The 21,383-nt window shown below is 36.1% G+C and overlaps 1 protein-coding gene across 2 annotated transcripts in view; it reads right to left on the bottom strand.

Annotated features, from left to right (window-relative positions):
* The window catches only part of LOC132201699 (protein PALS1), a 93,757-nt gene that overhangs the window by 46,405 nt on the left and 25,969 nt on the right, over positions 1-21,383 (bottom strand). For both annotated transcript variants that reach the window (XM_059628069.1, XM_059628068.1), the window contains exon 2: positions 627-736. In XM_059628069.1, the coding sequence (XP_059484052.1) occupies positions 627-736 (110 nt within the window). The remainder of the gene's footprint in view (positions 1-626; positions 737-21,383) is intronic.

Genomic DNA, 21,383 nt, shown 5'->3' with positions numbered 1-21,383 from the left:
GATGGATCTGATTGGCTACTCAATTCTCACACGTTTTTCGCGCGAATCACTCGTATTTAGGTTTTCTTTTGATTGAGACGCAACGGTTTGGAATTTTCCAATAGTGTTTTCACCAGATATGCTCGAAATTTAGCAATCTTTCAGAATAGAGAGCAATACAAATGACTGGAGTGGATCTTTAATTTTTCAATATTTTTCAAATAAAATGAAGCTAAATTCTAGAATGGCTTTATGGTTCAAAGTTCCAGTTCTATATTTTGAGACACACCGAGTATCATAATTTTTTAGAATGCTGGGGCTATCGAATCTCCCGTCATAGAATATTAAATTCAGGCCACGGAAAATTTGGAGGCAGCAAAAAATTTGCATGTAATGAATGCAGAGTGGCCTCTATATTGGAACCACCTGTTCTGGCTGCGGAAGGCGGGCGATCGTTCGCCGCATCCATCGGCGAAATATGAAATTAGGAGGGTGAAATACGAGAGCAGCGATGGCCCCGAGCGAGGGAAGAAAAGACGGTCGGCGGTCAGCGATGGCAAATCAATCGGCCGAGCCCCCGCCCAATAAGGAGAGCGATTGCCCCCGGGGGACGTGTCGTCGAGGGTGCAAATGGACGGGGTTGATACCTGGTGGATGTGCGAGATGACTTCGGTGTGCGACTCGTCTTCCAGCGATCTGCCGTTCACCTCCAGTATCTCATCACCAACCTCCAGGTCCGCTTTGTCGGCCGGAGAACCTGCAACAAAATTCAATGATTTTCATTAATATTGAGAAAAATATTTTAGTTTTCAAGAAAGTTAAATTTATTTAATTTAATTTGTCAAAACACAGCTTTAAATCAACTTTCTAGTGCCCATGAATAAATTTATAGGCTATAATTGGCTAAATAAAGAGTCCAAAATCAAACCAGGACTGATAATTATGTTTACATTATTATTTATTTATAAAATTTCTGAATCTTTCCCCTAAATAGTTTTTACGTCAAGTTGTTTCTTTAAATCCAAATGAGTCTAAAATGTTCGGAAAATTTATATTTAATCGTAAATTCTTTAATTTATATTAATTAATTATAAACTTTTCATTTGAAAATTTAAAAAAATTGACTGAAATCGAAAATGGGCTTAATTTTTTCCTATTTTTATCTCTTTCTTTAGTATATTTTTTTGTACAACATTGTGTGTGTTAAAAAAAAAGTGCACTTGCGATTTGCATAAAAAAAATTATAAAAATTCATAACTGATTGTAAGTTCCTTCCTAACTTTCGTTTCAAAAGAATGTATAAATTTCATTCATCAGTTATTTTGGCAATTAAAATTATTCTATAAACTGATCCGGTTTTTGGTGCCAAAATGACGTAGCTGAATTTTATTATTATGGAGATAAAAGTGGACGGGAACTTTTGTCCAACGATATATAAAGAGTGTGCCAAAGGGTCAATTAATTCTCATTCGTCGAGGAAATTGCAGTACTTTTTCACTCTGGCTCTTTGGAGAGGAGGAATTTGCCATTGTGGAAGTGACATTTTAAGGAGCGGCGGAAAGTGAAAAGAATTCGCGCTCGCTCGCAAGTCATGCAATAAGAGCGGCAATTACGAGGGCGGAAAGTTTAAAGGCGCCGCGCGCATAGTTGTGCAGCCCAATTAGCAATCATCTTCGGCCCCTTCCGAGCCCTTGTGAAAATTTCGCACTGCCGCCGTGCTGCATTTTTTAACAACCATACGGGCAAAAAAATGCGTTACGAGCGGCCCTGGGTGATAACTCTGCCGGCAAACCCGCCGCGCTCATTATTCCACCCTCAAAGATAAAGGAACAGCCAATAAATTCTGAGCCGACACTCAATATTTTACTATGTATTACTTTTAATGCTAAATAATCTTTTAAAATTATTAAACATTATCGAAATTTTAAATTTTATTTAACCTCATATTATATTATTTTGCAAATAAACATAACATAAATTTAATATTTTTTTTTAACTTTAAAAAATATAATTTAGGTTATTTCAAAAGTTTGTTTCTTTTACACAAACAATTATTATTTGTTTAATTGAAAAACTTTAAATTGTCAAAGTTGAAAGCTGTGTAAATGTATTGGTTCAGATTCAGACAATCGTCAATTCCGTAGTAGACTGTGGAACCTATGATGCCGAACATAATTAAATCAATATATAGAAATTATTGTGCTGGAATTGGAAAAAATAATTCACTATCACTGTCATTATTTAACTGATATTTGTTGACAAAGCATTTTTAGTGGTGGGCTAAATTTTATGCAATGAGCAAAAAGCGTATTTTTAGTTTCAAGTAAGAGATCCAGTAAGTTTTCTCATATTTACATTGATTAGTAAAGAAAGGATTCTGATATTATTTGAAATCGATTTTGAACAGCGGATCAAATATTAAAATCACTGATGAAACATTTTTGGGAAACCCTTAATTGTCAGAAAAAAGACATCCGAAATTTTTTTTCGGCATTTGTCCGAAAATTATTCATCAGAAATTATTTATCAGAACAACAGTTTTTATTTATCCGAAATCCATTTATCAGAAAACGCTTTTAAGTTTAAGTCTTGGTTTATGTGAAGTGGACTAAAATCTAAACTTATTGATGGCAAAAATGTTATTATTTCTTGATTCTGATTTTGTGAGCAGAGCAGCCTTCATAAGATGTGAAAATAAATATTGATTTTATTTAGCATTAGATTCATTTTTTTGTGTGTAGTAATGAAAATTTTCCAATCTAGAATCCTTACCTGGCATTAGGCAATTTAGTTCGAAATTGAAATCGCATGGTAGATTAGCCAGATTAGGCGAGGACTGTGGGGCAATTATATAATTTTCAATTACTCAAGAAATTACGCATAGTTAATGGCCGTTTAAATAGAAATATAAGTACTAAATACTTTGATTAAAATCTGACTGAAATCATAATTCAACCATTTTAAAATTGACTTTGTTAAGCCCAATATAATTACGAATTCCCAGCAGGCAGATTAGAGAAATAATTATTCCACATTTAAAAATCATTCAAGAGGGGAAGAGGTGGAAGAAAATCAATGAGATATAAATGTAGCCGCTTCTTACTTTGTTATTATTAAAATAAGGGAGGAAGAGAATTATAGACAATTTAAGCGATTAAAGTTGGATTTTGTAAAGCTTTGATATTTTTTACCCTAAAAAAAGACTTTTTTGAGACTTCGTATCATTTTTTCCGTTTGAAAAACTTACAAAATTGTTAAGTTAATTCTGCCATTTTTATTATTATGATTTAAAATGATCAAGAAAGTTATTAAAAATAAAAACTTTTGAAAAGAAGCAAAATTTAGTTTCTCAACACGCATCCCATAAACGTCAGAATAGGACTTTTATATTCGTCTATTCCATTCCATCGGCAAATAAAGAAGTGATGAAAAATGGTGCTTATTTCAGGCGCAGACCCAAATCGGTCCTTTCCCCTTTTCGGCCCACGCACATATGCAAATAGAAGAGGGCGGCGGAATCCTTTCGATTTGGGCTCTCTTTGTTTGCCGACGCCGCTCAGCCACTCTCTCTCTCTCTCTCTCTCTCTCTCTCTCTCTCTCTCTCTCTCTCTCTTTCACTCACCGGCCCGCCGCTGTGCGTATTGCGCTCGATCGTGCGGTTTACCCAAGATGTTGACATTGTTAAAACGATCGTAAAAAGCGCTGCCATCCCGTCGACCCTATTGTGATGTACGTACTCGCATTAAACGCAGAGGATCAAAGCGAATTGTGCCGCGAGCTCCGCTTGCCCCTGCAGCTCAAAGGTTCGCATTTCAAATATATAATATTACGCGCACAAACCCCGCTTTCTGCGGGTTGCAGCGCAGCTTTTCCGTGCAAAGGTGTCGGAGTGGGTGCTACTGATATATACAGCCTTTTCAATATGGAGAGAGAGAGAGAAGCGACGCCCCGAGGCAGATCGAAATTTTATGCCCGTTTGAATTCGTGTGAAGTCGAAATACCTCCAAAGGAAGAAGGGTCGTCGTGTATTTATTTTCCTATCAAATAGTTTTGTTTAAAAAAAAAAGTGAAGCTTTCCCAAGAAGGGAAAATTTATAACTTAATTATTGTTGAAATTAAAGCCAATCAAATTTCTTCATTTTGCTGATAAGGATTTCAATAATGAACAATTAAATTTTTGAGAAATTTAAAGAATACTTAAATTAATTTCTTTGATCACTTTAATTGTCCTTTTCATCAGAAATTAAGGAGGGTCTAAGATAAATAATGGCCTGATCGATACTGCTCAAAATTTGACACTGCATAAAAAAATGCAGGGGAAATAATGAGGGGCTTTTGTTGACCCATTTAAACCATATTAAAAACCAATTTTGACTCCAGAATACAACAATCGGCAACAATCAAACAATATACTTGCGACTTTATCACAAGCTTTTATTATAAAAAAATGGAAAAAAATTATTTACTACATTTTTTTTCCAAAATTTCTGCAAAAATTCATCTTATTTAACCAACGTTTATGATACATGTTTTGTCTTTTCTGCTTTTAAGCCAAGTTTATTTTTCTTTTTTGCTTCAAAAAAGCTGATAATTATTCATTAGCCTCCACAGCATGACCGTGCATATTATAAATAAACTGGATAAGTTAAAAAAAGACCAAAAAAGAGGAGTAAAAAGCAAGGTGAGTTTACAAAAATTTAAAAATAATTATATTTTAAATTTCTAAGCACATAGTTTTTTAATTTATTTTCTTACAAAATGTTTTTATATATTTTTATTAAAATATTTTATAATATATTTGTTATTTTTGTACAAGTATTTTTACACAATTTAAAGTTTAGCAATAAATTATTTGGCTCTAAATTGTTTTATTTATAAAGTGTGAACTGGGTTGAAATAAATGTAAAGAAATTTTATTGATCAAAGCCTTCCAGGTTCACGGCATAATTTAGTTTAATCATACTAAATAAATTAATATGTAATCATTATACTAACCAGAGTAATTGATAAAGGTATAACAAATGATTAGAGCATTCTTTTATTTGTTCGTAAAGAAATAAAATGATCAATTAAAACTATTCGTAAGGTCAGGAATGTAAACAGTAAAATTTGTACAAGAATCATGCCGACCTAAACTTCACAATTTTCAACACAATTCCCTGAGGCCCATTTGAAGCTCTTTGATTTCGACCAAGAAGTTGAGCCGCAGCTGGCCGGGTCGCAGTTGGGAGCAAAAACTTTGACGAGGGACCGATGTGGGGGCTTAGGGGACAAAGTCACGTCCCTAATGCCGGCTCTGCATCAATGAAGAGCCGCTTAAGAGGATAATTAGCAGTGCCCGTCGTCGAGCCTTAGGTGTCGGCCAGTGTGTGTGTTGCAATCAATAGCCACCCTGGGCCGCCGCATCCGGCCTCGATGCAAATTGTTACTTGTCCAACCCCGACCGCCGTGATCAATTTGCATTCGGTTCGTCTCAAGTGGAGAGAAATCTCGGGTTAAAAATAAGATTCGGCGGCACAGCCGTGAAAGACGAGTTGTTATTGCGTTGGCACAACATGGTGCTCTAGTGAAAACCTATTTCATAAAAAAAATAAGACGCCCCGCAATTGTCATCGCCTACTTGTTGCCGAAGAGAGTGAAAAAAAGTAATAATCAAAATGGAGCATTTGACAGTTGGAAAATATCCTTCGTTAGCTTTAGGTATGGTTTTTTTTGCAAATTTAATAAAAAACATTATATTTTTTTTAATTTGGGAAAATTAATTGCTGCTAAATTTGTGAGCAATCAAATGCATCTAAAGGATTTTTTATATGACAACAATAAAAATTATTTTTTGTACACTTTATTCAATCCACGCTCAGGAAATTTTCTATGCAGTATTTTTATGAAATGTAGATATAAGATTTAACGCATTTGCAATTTACTGTATGAAGTTTGAAATCAAATTAAGTATTAAACAAGTTATACTGACAAGCGCACGCAGAAAGGATGTTAAAAATCTTATTTATAAAGGTAATGATTGTAAAAACTGATTAGTGACCATTATTAAAAAATTTTGTTATATAACTAAGTTCTAAAAATAATAGTTGTTGATAGGTAAAAACTTTTTTGTTTGCATATCTAATTAAATACTTAAATTAACATAAAATTATAAAATAAAAAATATATTATGTAATTAAAACGTAAAATGTGTATTAAAACAAAATTTTAAAGATTAAAATAAAAGATATAAAAAATCAATAATTAATTAAATAAAACTATAAAAAAACAACTGCGGGGATTCGCATGTTATATCTTGTGATTGACAGTTGATTTTGTATGCTCGTCCCCTTATCTTGTAATTCCCCTCACACCAATACATTGGCGACACCTTGTGTGTGATACAAATAAATTAGTATGATTTCTCCCGTGAGCCGCTCAAGTTGTTATTTCGCCGACCGCTCCCAAGTTGGGATTTAATGCGAGGGCAGTAAGTCTTTCGGGGGCTTCCAGCCGTCAACGGCTGGTAAGCCGCAAGCATATTTCGGATTAGTTAGAAAATTGTTGAATTGAATAATTAATAAACCCTAGACAAATAATTAAACAGGCAAATATAAAATAAGCACACCTAAATCAAGACGGAAAGTGGTGTTAGGCCTAGGCTGCCGAAACAATTAGGCACATCCCTGTCCCCCATCAGGTGCCAAGCCAGTTCCTATTAAAGATCCACTCCGGTGATTAGTATTGCTCTTTATTCTGAAAGATTACTAAATTTTGAGTATATCTTGTAAAAACACTATTTAAAAATTCCAAACCGTTGCGTCTCAATCAAAAGAAAACCTAAATACGAGTGATTCGCGCGAAAAACGTGTGAGAATTGATCAGTTTGTTCCAAAAATTACAGAATTTGGTCACATTGGCGCTGTGATCGCTGATTTTGCCAAGTTTTATGCAGCGCCGTGGGGCATTAGTGGCAAAATCAGCGATCGCAGCGCCAATGTGATCAAATCCTGCAGTTTTTGTACAAAACTGATGGATCTGATTGGCTACTCAATTCTCACACGTTTTTCGCACGAATCACTCGTATTTAGGTTTTCTTTTGATTGAGACGCAACGGTTTGGAATTGTCAAATAGTGTTTTCACAAGATATACTCGAAATTTAGCAATCTTTCAGAATAGAGAGCAATACACTTTACCGGAGAGGATCTTTAAAGGTCGGTACACTCGGCGGGCTTTCCCACCCACCGAGTTTGAAGTAATACCGCAATTGGGGGCCTGTCCGCACAACATATAATTTAACAGTTTTTTTTTTTATTACATTTCTATTCAATATTTATCGTGAAAATTTATTCTTTGCTTTATTATTACTATTATTGCTTCGCTTTTATTGTATCATAAGTGATATTACATATCATTGTCTCCGTCGCAATTCGCTTATTTACAACTGGGTCAAATGGAAGATAGAATGAGACAAATTTTGCTAGACACAGGAAAAAATAGCCTTGTCCAAATCGACTAAAATGACATTAAAAGCATTCTACATTGTACTTCTTAATATGTTAAGTTAAATTTGAAAATGGCCAAATAACATACCGGAATTTGAAAAAAAAAAAAACGACGCTACCTTGCGAAATTAAACGGAGAGAAGCTTTTAAGAGAATGAGTTGCAATTCAAGTTGAGTAATTTTCCAGTCCTCTCATCCGTATCTCGTAAATAATCCCTTCCTGCTTGCTTTTTGCCACTCGCAAAAGTGTTTAAAAAGCGCAAGCAAGTCTTTTTCCTCCTCTCGGCCGAGGAAACCCGCCCGCGGGGGCGCCGCGGCAAAAAGCGCCTGCACCTTTCCTCTTCCTGCAACCCGCATCGCACGGCCGCTGCAATGGTTGCATAACTCCGCCTACGAGCCTTAATTTCATCTGCTGTCGCGCGGCGGCACGGTCGTAAAACATCCCCTCTGCCTGCTGGCTGGGCAAACGAACCCTTATTGCCGACGGCCCTTGTAAACAAACGCCAAATTTCATAAACGCCCTTTCCGATGCCTTCCTTCCTCTCTGATTGAGCAGCCCATGTTTTCGCTCTCGCACCGTGTTTTTATTTGCACGCGAGAGATTCCATCCCCGAGTGAGAAGAGCCGCCGCGTTTTTTATGCTCTTTATTCTTCCTCCCACGACGTAAAATCGCAGATAAAAACAGGGTGACGATAAAAAGGATAATCGTAAAGAATTCTTCGCTTTTTAAGAATAATGAGCCTGTTGCGCCTGAAGTATTAAATTTGGTTTGAATTCATGTTCACATCAAGGTCGATTTAATTTCAAAATCTTAAAAATGTTTCAGGAAGGATTATAATAAAAACATTATGCTTAAAATGGGGGAAAATCCAAAAAGATTTTTAAAACTTCAATTAGTTCTGGAATCGGAATCACTCAATTAAATTTTTTTGTTTGTAGTTTTGTGTTTTTGTTTTTAGGGTCAGGCCAAGACAAAGTCTTGTCAGCCTGTGCCCTTTATTGGTGGTACAGAAGGCACCACCTAATTAATTTTTTATTTTTGGGTTCAACTTTATTTAAAAAATCATCATTTTTTGCTGGCATATCCTTAATTTTGGTCCACGCGATGATGACAAACAAAGCTGAAAACTAAAAGAGAGAAAAAAGATTTATAATTTAATTTTCATATGAAATGAACCTGAGCGTTGAAGTCAAATAAGGATTGAAGTATGTAATTTCTTTTGATTTTATTGTTAAAAAAATACAATTTCATTAAATTTTACTGTTTTGACGTAAAGGATTCGCCGCTAAATCAGCTCTCAATTTTTGTTCAAAACTGATTGATTTTTTATTTTCACAAAAAAAAAGTAATAAAAACGTCAGCAAAAAGTTCTCTTGTTCCAGAATTCAAAATCAAGAATTTCACGTTTAAATTTTCCTGAAAAACGTAAATAAACTAAAATCTAGTTTAATATTTGTCTATATCTTGCAATATTTAAGACTAATTTCTTTGCCTTTGATGCTAACATTTTTTTATTTTTAAATTATTGAATTCTTCTTTTGCATTTTCTAATTAATAGAACCTCATTTGTGAAAAAATAAAACAATGACAATAAATTTTAAACAATGAACAAAAATTACTAAAATATGGTCGTTTTACTCTTTCAAGAAATCAAAATCAATTTGTTTTCTTATTGTAGGATCAGGGGGTTTAAATGTAATGTTTTCATTTTTCATTTTCATCTAGAAAGAAAGCGCGACTTGCGGATTTGTGCAGACAAATCCGGCGGCGCCACGAATCGATAGTCATGCAGCGGCAAAGTTTTCCACATAATTAGCTCCATTTTCATGGTGGTGCGCGTTGCAAAACTCTCGGGGCAGCCGGGCAGCGCTTTACGCTCTTTGTGCAGGCAGGTGAGGGTGGGTGGGTGGGCGGGTGGGGGCGGCCCAGCTTATTCCGCCGATTGTGTGGCGCTGCTGCGAGAGGGAGCCAGGCAGGCGCCTTCTTATTATTGCGAGAGAGCCAGTCAAGGACGTTATCTCAATGCCCCAGTCCGCGGCTCGGATTGAATTACGCCCGCAAAAAGAAAGGGTAGCGATTCTCTTTGTTTCGCGCCCTTCACCGCGGGGAAATTAAATTCGCCGCTCGTAAAATTTTCATTTTCTCGAGCGCTCCACCGTGGGGAAATTCAAATGCAAAAAGAAAATTTTCAACTTAAATATTGAAAATGAAGAGATCGAGCTTTTCCCTCGTTTAATTGCTTTTAATTAAGAAACAAAAAATGGCTCAGCTTAAATAAAATGCAATTTCTGCATCGAAGAAAAAGCCCAATCTCTTCATTTCCATGATCATTTTGTTGTTTATGGAAAAATTCCTTTTCAAATTTCAATAATTTCAGGATTTTTACAACTTTTCTTATAGTCTGCATAATTAATATGTAATTGAATAAATTCTACTCTTCATTAATAAATTAAATTATTTATATAAAAAATGGTAATTAATTTTAAATGAACAATAATATTGAATTGCATCGCAAAGTTGAAAATCTTACTTTAATTCCTAAATTACAACACGATTAGAAGACACATTTACAACCTTTTAACAAAAAAAATTATATGCAATTAATTTATTATATTGTGAATAAGACATCAGACATCATATAAAATAAGTTTGATGGTAAAAATTTAGAGATAATATTAGGAAAATATATTTATTAAAATTAAAAAAATTAATATTTAACAGTAAATAATTATTAAGATAAAAATAAATGAAAACAATCACAAAATTATTAATATTTAATTATTTAACGTTTATTTGTGCAAAAGTAACTTGTTTTCAGCTTCAAATAGATTCAGTTTATAATTATACAAGCATCCGCGAGCAAAAACGTGCATTCTTAATTAGATTTCGCCACTGGCTTGAAAGATTGGGCGCACGCGCAGATTCATCTGCAGTGGTGACGATCGAATTAATTACGCATTAACGCGCGAAATGATTAGGTATGTACATCTGTAGGTTGTCCGTTAGGGAGCGAAAGAGAGAATGGGGAGAGCAGAACCACTACTCGGCTCTCCGCGGGGAAATACACGGACGCTTGTACCTGCTACATCCGACAAGGAGGGCTAAAGCTAAATCGCAGCATCGAATTTACCCCCCGAGAGCTGGATTATTAATTAATTTCCTTCTCATTTCCATCATCCGATGAAATTTGGAATATTTCCCCAAAACGTTGCTGGGCAAAAATTAATGTTTTATTAAAAAAATCTTCAAACTTAAAATAATTTGGTCTCCATATTTCTACAGTATCATAATTATCCTTTTTTGAAATTCAAAACACAACGAAAAAATTCAAATTTCAAGCAAAAGAATTGAATATTCAGAAGAGGAACTTTAAGAATATTAGATATTAAAATAACACAAATTAAAAAATAAGTGTTTTAATACTTTAGTTCAAACGGAAGATGAAATGAATGAATGTTGTAAAAGGTCTTATTTGGAATGAACCATTTTCAATGATGGAAAAATTCAACTTTATTTGGCTGCGCAAAGCATTCAAAAGTTAATGGAGAGTTAATTATAAATGTCCAGATGAAAAACATTACCGTTTTAACCTGATTTAGTGTTCAGGAATAATTTTAACTTCTATCAAGACTCAAATATTAGGCGCGCAAGAAAAAGTGAATCTCTGAAAAGCCCTTGGAGTTCAAATAACGTCTAATAACACCAGAGGAGGCTGGAAAAGGTTTTAGTCCTTGAATTTTCAAAATTCACGAGTAAAAATTGCCAATGGGACAGGCCTCGCGGGAGGGAGATCAAATTTTTGTACAGTCAACAAATTTTCTAAAATAATGTCTCAAAACGACCGGAGCAGCCACGTTTGCGTAAGTATTCGAATTCATCTAATGGTGATAAATTGTTCTCTTCTATATGAAGTTAAAGAATTAAAAAATTTGAATCCTTTCTTTATTTAAAAATACGTCTAAAGGAGACACGCATTTTTTGTAATTGAATTTTAAAACTCATAAAAATAAAAAAAAACACTAGAATTTGGTATCTAATGAATTTTAAGGGTCGAGTTCAAAATATATTGAAATTTGACTCTGTAGAAACGACAGGAAGCTTTAGATCAACACACCTCTCTTCTCCTAAGCTTGATGCAGCAGTAGAGAGTACTTGTATGTCCTACAGGCGATTGACCAGTCATCCGTGACCTGACTGACCAAGCGTGACCTGACCTAGGGTCCATCCCTGACCGGTCACCCGTGACCAACCATTGATCCGTGAAAAAATTGATTTTCCGAGTTCAGTCAACCGCGACGACTGCTCAGCCATGACGACCTGCTCAATCGTGACCTGAGTGACCTGCCGAGTGACCTAGTCGAGCGTGACCTAGTCAGGGCGCGCGCCGCGAGCAGCCGAGCGAAACGTGTCGGTTGTCTCCGAGCGAAGTGAGCGGATGCTGTCGAGCGGGTTGCCTACGCGCACACCTGCAGCCGCGCGCACGCATGCACCTTTATTATTAGCTCGCTCGAGCCAAATTATTTTTCAGTTCGATTTCGGCTTCTCGTCAATATGCACATAAACTATAAAACGATCCAGGTCAAAATTGGAGAATCCAAGCGCGCCTACGCCGTACTCGATGACGGCAGCATATATTACGTGGCAGGCAACGGCGGCTTGTTGACTTGCGATTGCATGCAATGCTGCCCGGCGGTCGATTTGATAAACGAAAAATCAATTACGGAGGAAATAACTTGGAAAGGTGAATTATTTTAACGAACGTTTAGAGAATATTTTTTATATTATCTGTTTGTTGTTGCAGAGTTGTGCGAACGTTGGGAAATTCAAATTAATCAAGACCAGGTGCCTGCCTGTTATTCGAACAATAGAAATGTATTTAAATAAAAATTAATAATCCAATAATCTAAAATGCAAAATAAAAAACTTTTTATTTATTATACAAAATATAAAAATAAAAATTAGTTTTATATTGTTAAAATTTAGAAAAAAAAAATTCGGCGGCTGATTAAGCAGCGCGGCAAGAGAGGGAGAAACACGCGAGCCGTGTTGACCGCTGCAGGTGGTTCAAAAGCCGCTCGCCGCGCCTCGCGAGCATCCGTCAGTGAGAGCGAAAGGAAAAATGAATTTTTTTTTTAAAAAATTAATTATTTTTATTAAAAATTGAAACACAATTATACACAAAAATTTAAAAAAACATTAAAAATAATTGGGGCCATCTTGACCCAGTGTGCTCGACAGTGCATATTTTACAACAGTTTCATTAATCTGCGGAATCTTGCGAAACAACTTTTGAATTAGCGTCTTTTTCAGAGACACTTGGTTGATGGCATCCTTGAAAGTAATTTGCTTGTCTTTACATATTACACAGAGATTGTAAAAAAAGTCTCCGCTGTCATCGCAACTTATCTCGGAATCAATCAGCGTTGTAAAGTAAGAGAGTATGTCCTTTTTTGCGGTGCATATCTTGTACCAAACCGGAGCGCTGATGAAAATTTCTCTTTTTCCGTTTTGAAGATGCAGACTTACTCGTCTGTACCAGGGATAGTACGAGACGTACGTATAAACCGTGATGGAGCACTGTGGAGTAATTTGAAATTTTCCTTCCTTGTCCACAACTCCGTCCATGTCCGCTGCCATGGCTTTACTGTTTAGAGCTAGACGATATTTTCTCTCAAAAAGTTAAAAATTAAAAATGTGCTTCTGCGCACTTTATTAATATTATTTTAGTGAACCATGAAATTAAAAAAAAATTAATATTAAAGTAAAACAATGGATAATAAATATATAGTAAATGATTAGTCGAAAAAATACATTTTATAAAAAACATTTTATTTATTTTTTTTGGTGTGCGGGTACATTACACATTTTTTTATCTAAATCTAAGAAACAACAATAACATCATCATCATCATCATCAGAAACAACTTCAACGTTACAATTGCCGTGGGCGTAAGAAATTGTAGGGTCGGTGGCTGACACTAATCGTTTATTATCAAACGGACATAATCCTTTTTTATTAATCTTGACTGTGTACAGATTGTAATCAAAATTTCTAATGCTGCAAAAACTGCCGTACAAAGAAGTTCTTTCCATTAAACATTTCCTGTAATTTTCGTAAAGTAATTTTTTAATTGCAACCCTTCCGTATCCCTTTGCCTTTGACATTGTCTCATTTGCAGACAAGATGCAATATTGTTTACTTCTTAATCCTACGTAGCCCAGTGCAACTTGGCCTCCCAACTCATCTTTCCATTTTCCCAATACTTGATGATTCACATTGCTGTAACATTTGTGTGATTTTGGATAATTACTAGTGTCAAAGTGTTTACGCAATTTAAAAATATCTTCATAAATGTCACGACAGCGCGCTGTAAAGATAATTGCATCCGTGTCGATATTGTTGATCTTTAAGTTTTGTTGACCGAAATGAGGAATTAAAACATCATAAAAAAATTTATAAATGTGTAATTTGCTAGTTTCTAACACGCAAAAGGCGGCCAAAAACATTGTGTTTATAAATACCCTTTTCTTGCTAAATTCAAAAATGGCTAAATTTTCATCAATAATTGTTCTATTAATAAAAGTATTTTTGTGAATCAAATTATTTATACTCTCAGCTGAAGTGGCAAATCGCATGTTTTTGTACCTCTCTTTGTTTTTAAGTAAAGAGCCATAAACACTATTATTTAGAATTTTCCAAAGTGCAATTTCAACCTTGCTCGATGCCGCTGCACGGCGACGATTGTTTTCTAAAATGTAAGGTGCGAGCCAAGCTTCCTGTTTGAATCTCAAAATTGAATGTACTTTCTTCAAAATTAATCCTTTGCTGCAAGCATATTTTAATGTTTCCAAGTGACAAAAGTAATTTGATTTGTCGCAAAGGTTCATCACAAGTTTTGGAACGCTGTCACCCGACAGAGTTAATTTTTGCGGTAAAAGAGGAAACATGTCGTGCAAGGCGTGCAATTCTTTTGAATAAATAATATCAACGCACGCACAATAGCCGAATTCTCCCGATGTATCTAAATTTAAAATGTTAATTTGATCTATATTTTCAAGCCAAACGTAATCAGAGACAGGCAATGGTTTAATCAATTCCGCTCCATACAAGTTCACTGTGTCGCTGTAAATTAAAAAGTCGTCGCCCTCTTGCGGAACGCCGTCTCCCCGCGTGTACATGTTGTTTGGTTCCGAAAGTCGCACGGGGACCGAAGTTATACCGCCGCGAATATTTTCTCTCACAATTTTGTAAATTGATTCGTCGCTTACTAATTGCACGCTGGCACCTGTTTGGAAAAAACACGCGTCGTACGCGAGAGCGGAAATACTCACGTATCGGAAACAGTCTAATTTGTAAGCGTCGTAAAAAACTTGGCGCGCATTTATCATCAAATCTACAAGAATGCAAACATCCACTGCGAGATAAATATCAAGATAATCGTTCAAATTTTTACAATTTAATCTTTCATAAACTAATTTTGTATGCAAATATTCTTCTTCAGTCAAGTGTCTTTCGGTTAATTTGTTGTAAAATTTTGAAATTTCAGGCAAACCGCGGTGATTTAAAGAGTCTATTGATTCGCAAAAGTCATAACAAAAGTGAAGTTTATTGCACAAAATGTCCAAATTTTGAGTACCAAAAACTTTTTCAACAGTTTTGAATTTATCTCGCGGCATTGTTTGCGCCCAAGAGTCTAAAGAACCCATTAATAATTTGCAACTATCTTGAAATCTAATATTGAGACCGCGCCACTTTTTGTATAGAGCGAGAAACGAGCAGGACGAGTGAGGCAGCGGTCTCGTCTCACCTCCCCTTTCTCCCAAAGCACGCGCGATAAGAAAAAAATCATAATTAATATTGTGGCTGTAAATCGCAACACCGCCGCGACGTAACTTTGTGTTGCACGGAGTGCAAGTGGTCGCTAAATATTGACCTGAAAGGTGACAATGATGCCAAACGCGCGTAATTTCATCGCTGAAAGGTGTTGAGCAGTACTCGCACTGCGTTGCACTCGCGTGCGCGCGGCGTGTCTCGGCGCTGTAAATTGCGGGTGCTTCTCTTTTCATCACTTTGGAAATTTCATCCAATGTAAAGTCCAACCTATCGATAAATAATTTACCCAAATCAGTGCTAGAGGTTTCGCAAAAATATCCCAAGGGGACATTTCCGCACAAATGCCTAGGCAAAATTGAATAAACATAAATACCATATTTTATACCAGTGTGTTTCTGAAACTTGTGTGTGCTGCTCATGCCGGGATCCTGTTCGCAACTTTTAATTGGTTCGAGACAGCTTTCTATATCATAAAAAATTGTAAAGTACTCGAGAAAGCAATTTTTGTGGTTTGTAAACTTGTAAAAAGTATTTTCTTTTGGAAAACGCAATTTTACAGGCATTTCCGGGCTGCAAATTTGTTTATGGGATAAAAACTCTAATTCAACATAAAAGTGGTTAAAACATTTTGTGCATAAATATTTTTTACGAGTATTGCTAGAAATTGAAGACGAATAAAGTTTATTCAAGTTAGAGATCCAAACATAGTGATAATTGTCATTTTTTCTCATTAAACCTAAATTTCTGTGCACTTCTTTTTCCTCCGTGCAAGTGTAAATTGGTGAAATGGAGGAATCTGATAAATCTATTTCAAACAAATTAATGCTAACGTTCTCATTCTGTTGTTCAAATTTTAAAACATCCTCCAAAGGAGTTGGGAACCGGATTCCTGTAAAATTAAAATTTAATTCCAATTCCTTTGTTTTTCTAGGGTGCACAGCTGATTGCTTGTGTTTCATAAAAGGGGCTAAAAACGCTAATTTAAAGCACGCGTTTTGATATTCAAAGCTGTTGGAATTATTTACATTAACTATTGCTTTTTTCCTTTTTAAATTTTCAGGAAGAGGAATGTATTTTCCGGCCTTTGGAGGCCGATAAGCATTCAGTTGCATTTCCAAATCTAAAATTCTAGTAATTGTAAAGCCAGAGCCTTTTCCAACATGCACAATATGCTCATCAGTAATTTTTTTAAAAGAATTTTTAATTATTCTAATTAAATCAGAATTTTGTAAAACCAGCTGCATGGATGATTTAAAATTTGCAACATAGCTCACAGATATGTGATTTGAGAGAACGGCGTTAACTAAAAATTTAATTTTAAAACACTTTAAACTTTGTAATTTTTCAGTCAAAAACTTTTCAACATCGCCCCTGATGCCCTCTAGAAAAATTTCAAAATTTACTTGATTTTCATCTGAATTTTCCAAAACAATATCTTCCAACCTATTTCTAAAAGCCGATTTTGTAATTTTGAACCTCCCCGTTCTTTGCCAAGTCCTTTCGTTCCTAGAATCATTAACATTTTCGATCGCCAAGGTCTGTGTCTCAAAAAATCTCTGTCTCTCCATTTTTAAAACCCTTAATCAGTGTGAAATCCCTCGTCTTCCTCGTCGCCCTCGTTATAATCCGTGTCCGAGCCGCTGCTCAAAGCTTCCAAAAGAAAGCACTGAGGAGCAAAAGCTTGACGCACGTGGTCAAGTCTATCTGCCAAAGGCAGCGGTGGGTCTGCGCTGGAGGTTGATGCACCCTCGTTTTCCGGGCCAAAAATACTATCAATCAAACGCTCAGTGCGGCGGCGGTCCTCCTCAACCTGCTCTAACTGTCTCACAGTAAAATACTCGCGATCGGGAGCCAGAACAGCAGCTCGAGTAAAAATCTTTTGTTGAAGAGAAAAAGCCTGTTCAATTGCGTTTCTAATGTTTTGAGGGGCCAAATGAGGGTTGTTTTCAAAAATTTGAATTAGTTCGTCAGGGTGTGCATTTTCAATGGCATAAGCTGCCCCGTCATCACGACTTGCAAAAACTAGGCCGTGAAATTCAAATTGAGTTCCTTCGTGCGCCCGCGGTCGCGGACGAGGAGGAGGGGCGGGAAGGCCCTCTTCCGCAGCAGCAGACGCCGCGGCGCCTTGCTCAAGTGGGGCGCTTGCCGAAGGGAGAGACAAATCAACAACAACGGGCGGGTGGTCGAGAGGGGAGGCAAGGTCAGAGAGCTCGCTGCTCGCTAACCTGCGGGTAACAGGTGTGTTTATACTTTCTCTGCTCCTTTGTTGAATGGGCGGAGAGGTCAGCGAACTCTCGGCGCGCCGGCGGTTCGGTGCAGTTGCTGTGGCAGCTCGAATCGGTTGAGACGGAGGTGTGAAAATTTGGTTCTGCGGAGGAGGAGGTGATTCAGGTGTGTCGGCGATGGCAGACAACCTCGGACGTCCGCGCCGAATTGTTGGGACGGGAATTCTTGAGGCAACCGCCGGAGATGGATTGTTGCGGCGCGGCGGTGTTGTGCTGAAACGCCTGCTGACGTGCCTGAATTGCTGCAAATTTTGCAGCGAGAGACGGAGCTGAGGTGCTGGCTGCTGCAAGGGTGGAGGCTGTGGTGGTGGTGGAGAGGTTGTTTCTGTCACCACAACAGAGCGTCGTGGCTGAGGGTTGGGAGAGCGGGGTGGATCTTTTGGAGCTAAAAAAAAAAAGAAAAAAAAAAAACAAAAATTGATATTTTTCAAAATAAATTAATTTTTTTTTAATTACACATTTTTAGTAGCCTGGGTAGGTCTTCAGAAATCCACTGGAGACAGTTCCTCTGCAAATGGGGCACTTCTTCAGAGCAAAGGTGCACAGCCGGCAGGTCACAATGTGACGGCAGGCAAGGTTGAGTGTGTCTGGGGGAGCAGACAAGCACACGCAGCAAGTGACACCTGGAAGTTCGGCAACCTCCTCCAGCTTGATGTCTTCCTCACGGGTGATTGCGCCTGAGACAATGTCTTCAACAAGCTTGGACGAGTACAATACTCGGACAATGGCGCAGAATCCTTGGTTGAACAAAATGTGTTCAATGCCAATGTTTTCAACTGAGAACAAAAAATAAAAAATTTTTAATTTTAAACAATTTTTAAAAAAAAAAATGAAGAAAATAAAATTATAAAAAAAAAAAAAAATTATAAAATGTGCAAAATAAAATAAATTAATAATTTATTTACGGTTGTGTGAGACGTGGAACCCGCAATGAAAGCAGGTTGCGCCGCCGCGAACGTTGCAGATCAAACGAAAGAACGACAGCCGCTTGACCTTTGCATCGTAGATCGGCAAGTTCAAAGCCCGAGCATTGTGCTGGAGAGCAATAGCTTCAATTTCCCAGCGGTGCATAGTGCGGACAATGTTTATGATGTTGTTGATAATTGTGCCAGCCATACCTTGGTAAAGCGAGTTCAGAAAGTCTTTGTCAAGCACTTGAAAAAAAAAAATAAAGAGAAATAAGAATTTGAAACAGTAAAAATGAAAAAACTTTTGATTTTGTTGTTTTTTTTCTCTTGCATTTTTTGATCAATTTTTATTTTTTTTTTAATTTTTTTTTGTTTTTTTTTTTTGTTTTGGTTCACTTTTCACGGAAAAAATAACCCATTTTTTAAAAAAATTTAAAAAAACAAACCAAATTAATGTTTTAATTTCACATTAAATTTCCCTTGATTCCTTAACATTGAACAGAAAAAGAGACCAAAATGAAAACAAAACTTTTTGATTTGAACCCAACATATATCGAATGGTTTGATTTTTTTGTTGAAAATAATTAATAAGCAAATCAATCTGGTGAAAAAAAAAAAACTTGAAAAAATTAAAAAATAAATAATAAAAATTAAACATGTCGCAGATAATTTTTTAATAGTTTGTGCTTTGAAAGTCTAGAAAAGAAAAGTAAATAAAAAAAGAAAATGAAGAAAAACTTACTTGTTGTGAATGAGCGGCGAAAGAGCGAGGATGTTATGCAGTTGTGTGCGGATGCAACGAAGTGCACTAATGCAATAACATCCGGAGCGGTTATTTTGACCGTATACCATTCTCCACCTATTACCCTCTCCTAGACAAAAGCACCCTTTGTTTAATGGAAATGCAGGTGCTTATTAAATAACCGGTAATGAATGCGGTTCTTATTTTTTGTGTAGAAAAAATGGTGCGTTTTCTAAAGCACAGAGGACTCTTTGTCTTAATATTTTTTACTATAAAAAGTAGGCTAATCATTTATTTTTGCTCATTATGCAATGAGATAATGATAACGTTGATTGCTCCGTTTCGACTTATAGAGTCTGGCCCTTCAAACTGTGGCAAAACATTGTTCATTTTTGAATTAATTCGCCGAAAAAAAGATATAATTAAGCCAGAGCCACATAAAATTTGCTATTTTTATGACGTTCATCAATCTATTTTTAACGACTTTCCAGACGTAAAATTTATTCAAGGAGTGCCTGCAGTCGATAAAATTCCAAAGGGGTGCGACTTTTTAATTGTTGATGACCTTATGAACAAAGCTGAAACCGAATTAACTGATATTTTTATAAAATATTCGCACCATCTTAATTTCAGCGTCGCATTTTTGAACCAAAACTGTTTTAATAAAAATTGTAGAACCATTAATATAAACGCGAATTACCTGGTTCTTTTCAAAAACCCGCGAGACCGATCAACAATCAGATATTTGAGCCAACAATTAAGACCAGACAACCCAAAATTTATTATTGACGCATTCTTTGAGTGCACAAAATTACCCCACTCTTATATATTTTTTGATTTGACTCAGCAAGCGCCCGAATCGCTGCGCGTTTGTTCTGATATTTTCGATAAAAACGTCACAATTTTTGTACCAATTAACGAGAGCACTGAGGAAGAACTGGAATGGCATCGAATATAAAAAAATATGCACCGCTGCTGGTGCTCATTTATAAAGCAGAACCGCAAGTGAGAGATCAACTTCTTCGTTTGGCTGACAAAAATTTGGTTCAAACTTTGTGCGAAGTTACAAAAAACTGCTTAAAAGGCGTCATTAAATTGGATGCAAAGGAAATTGAAAAAATTCGCGCCAACAGATCACAACTGAGGCAAATTGTGCAACGAGGAGAAAATTGGAAAAAAAAGAAACAAAGAATTTTGAGCCTGGGCGGTGGAGTCATCCAAACTCTGATCGGTCCAGTTGTTGCATTTTTTCTTCAGTCTTTGAAATAAAATTTCAACATGAATTTTCAAAAGATGATTTTAATACCGCGCAGTGAGTATGAAAAATTTACAAGCACATCCGGCGTTAAACAAAAAGAATTGATGAAAAACATGAAAAAAATTAAAAATGATAAAAAATTGTCAAAAAGGGACAAATGGAGCAACTATAAAAAAAATTACAATGAATTCCTCGACGAGAGCAGTAAATTGAGAGAACCGGTGAAAATTTCTCTTTTCGGACAAGATGAACAAAAGGAGGAGGAGGAGGAGGAGGAGGAGGTGGATGAATCTTCAAAGGACCAAGAGGAGGAAAATGTTGACTTTAAAGTTTTGTTGCAGGAAAAAATTCCAAAAGGATTGAAAAATAGAGCATTAAAATTTTTTGATAAATTTACAAGTCACGTCGACTCGCAATTGCATGAAGATTCTACAATCTTTGCTGACGTAAAGTTGAAAAAAAATATAATTGAATATATAGCTGAAGCTTTGACGCCTGGACGTGAAATAAAATTGAAAGATTTTAAAAATTTTATTGAAATTTTTAGTCGTTTGAGCGTGAGAAAAGATTGGTTAAGGAATTCTGCGTACAAAGGAGCACTGGAGGAATTGAGAATCAAGAATAAGAAAGTGCGACCACTGCGACAAAAAATAGGAATTAAGCGTGCGCCGCTTAAAAAAGCGCCAGCTATAAAAGAAGGCGCGCGAGAAAAAACAGCCAAAAAAGCGCAGACAGGCAAAGGAGTCGATTTATTTAAAAACTGGAAAACTTTTCGTTTCTATTAATTAAATACTAATAATAATAATAATAATCATGGAGGAGGAGTTAAAAGATGCTCTTTTCAATGTTAAAAATAACACGGCGTATGGTTCTCTTAATTTGTTGTATAAA

Source organism: Neocloeon triangulifer, unplaced genomic scaffold, assembly GCF_031216515.1.
Source record: "Neocloeon triangulifer isolate White Clay Creek 2 clone unplaced genomic scaffold, ASM3121651v1 ptg000014l, whole genome shotgun sequence".
Classification (NCBI taxonomy): domain Eukaryota; kingdom Metazoa; phylum Arthropoda; class Insecta; order Ephemeroptera; family Baetidae; genus Neocloeon; species Neocloeon triangulifer.
Note: the sequence above shows the minus strand (reverse complement) of the source record. Positions and strands in the feature narration are given on the sequence as shown.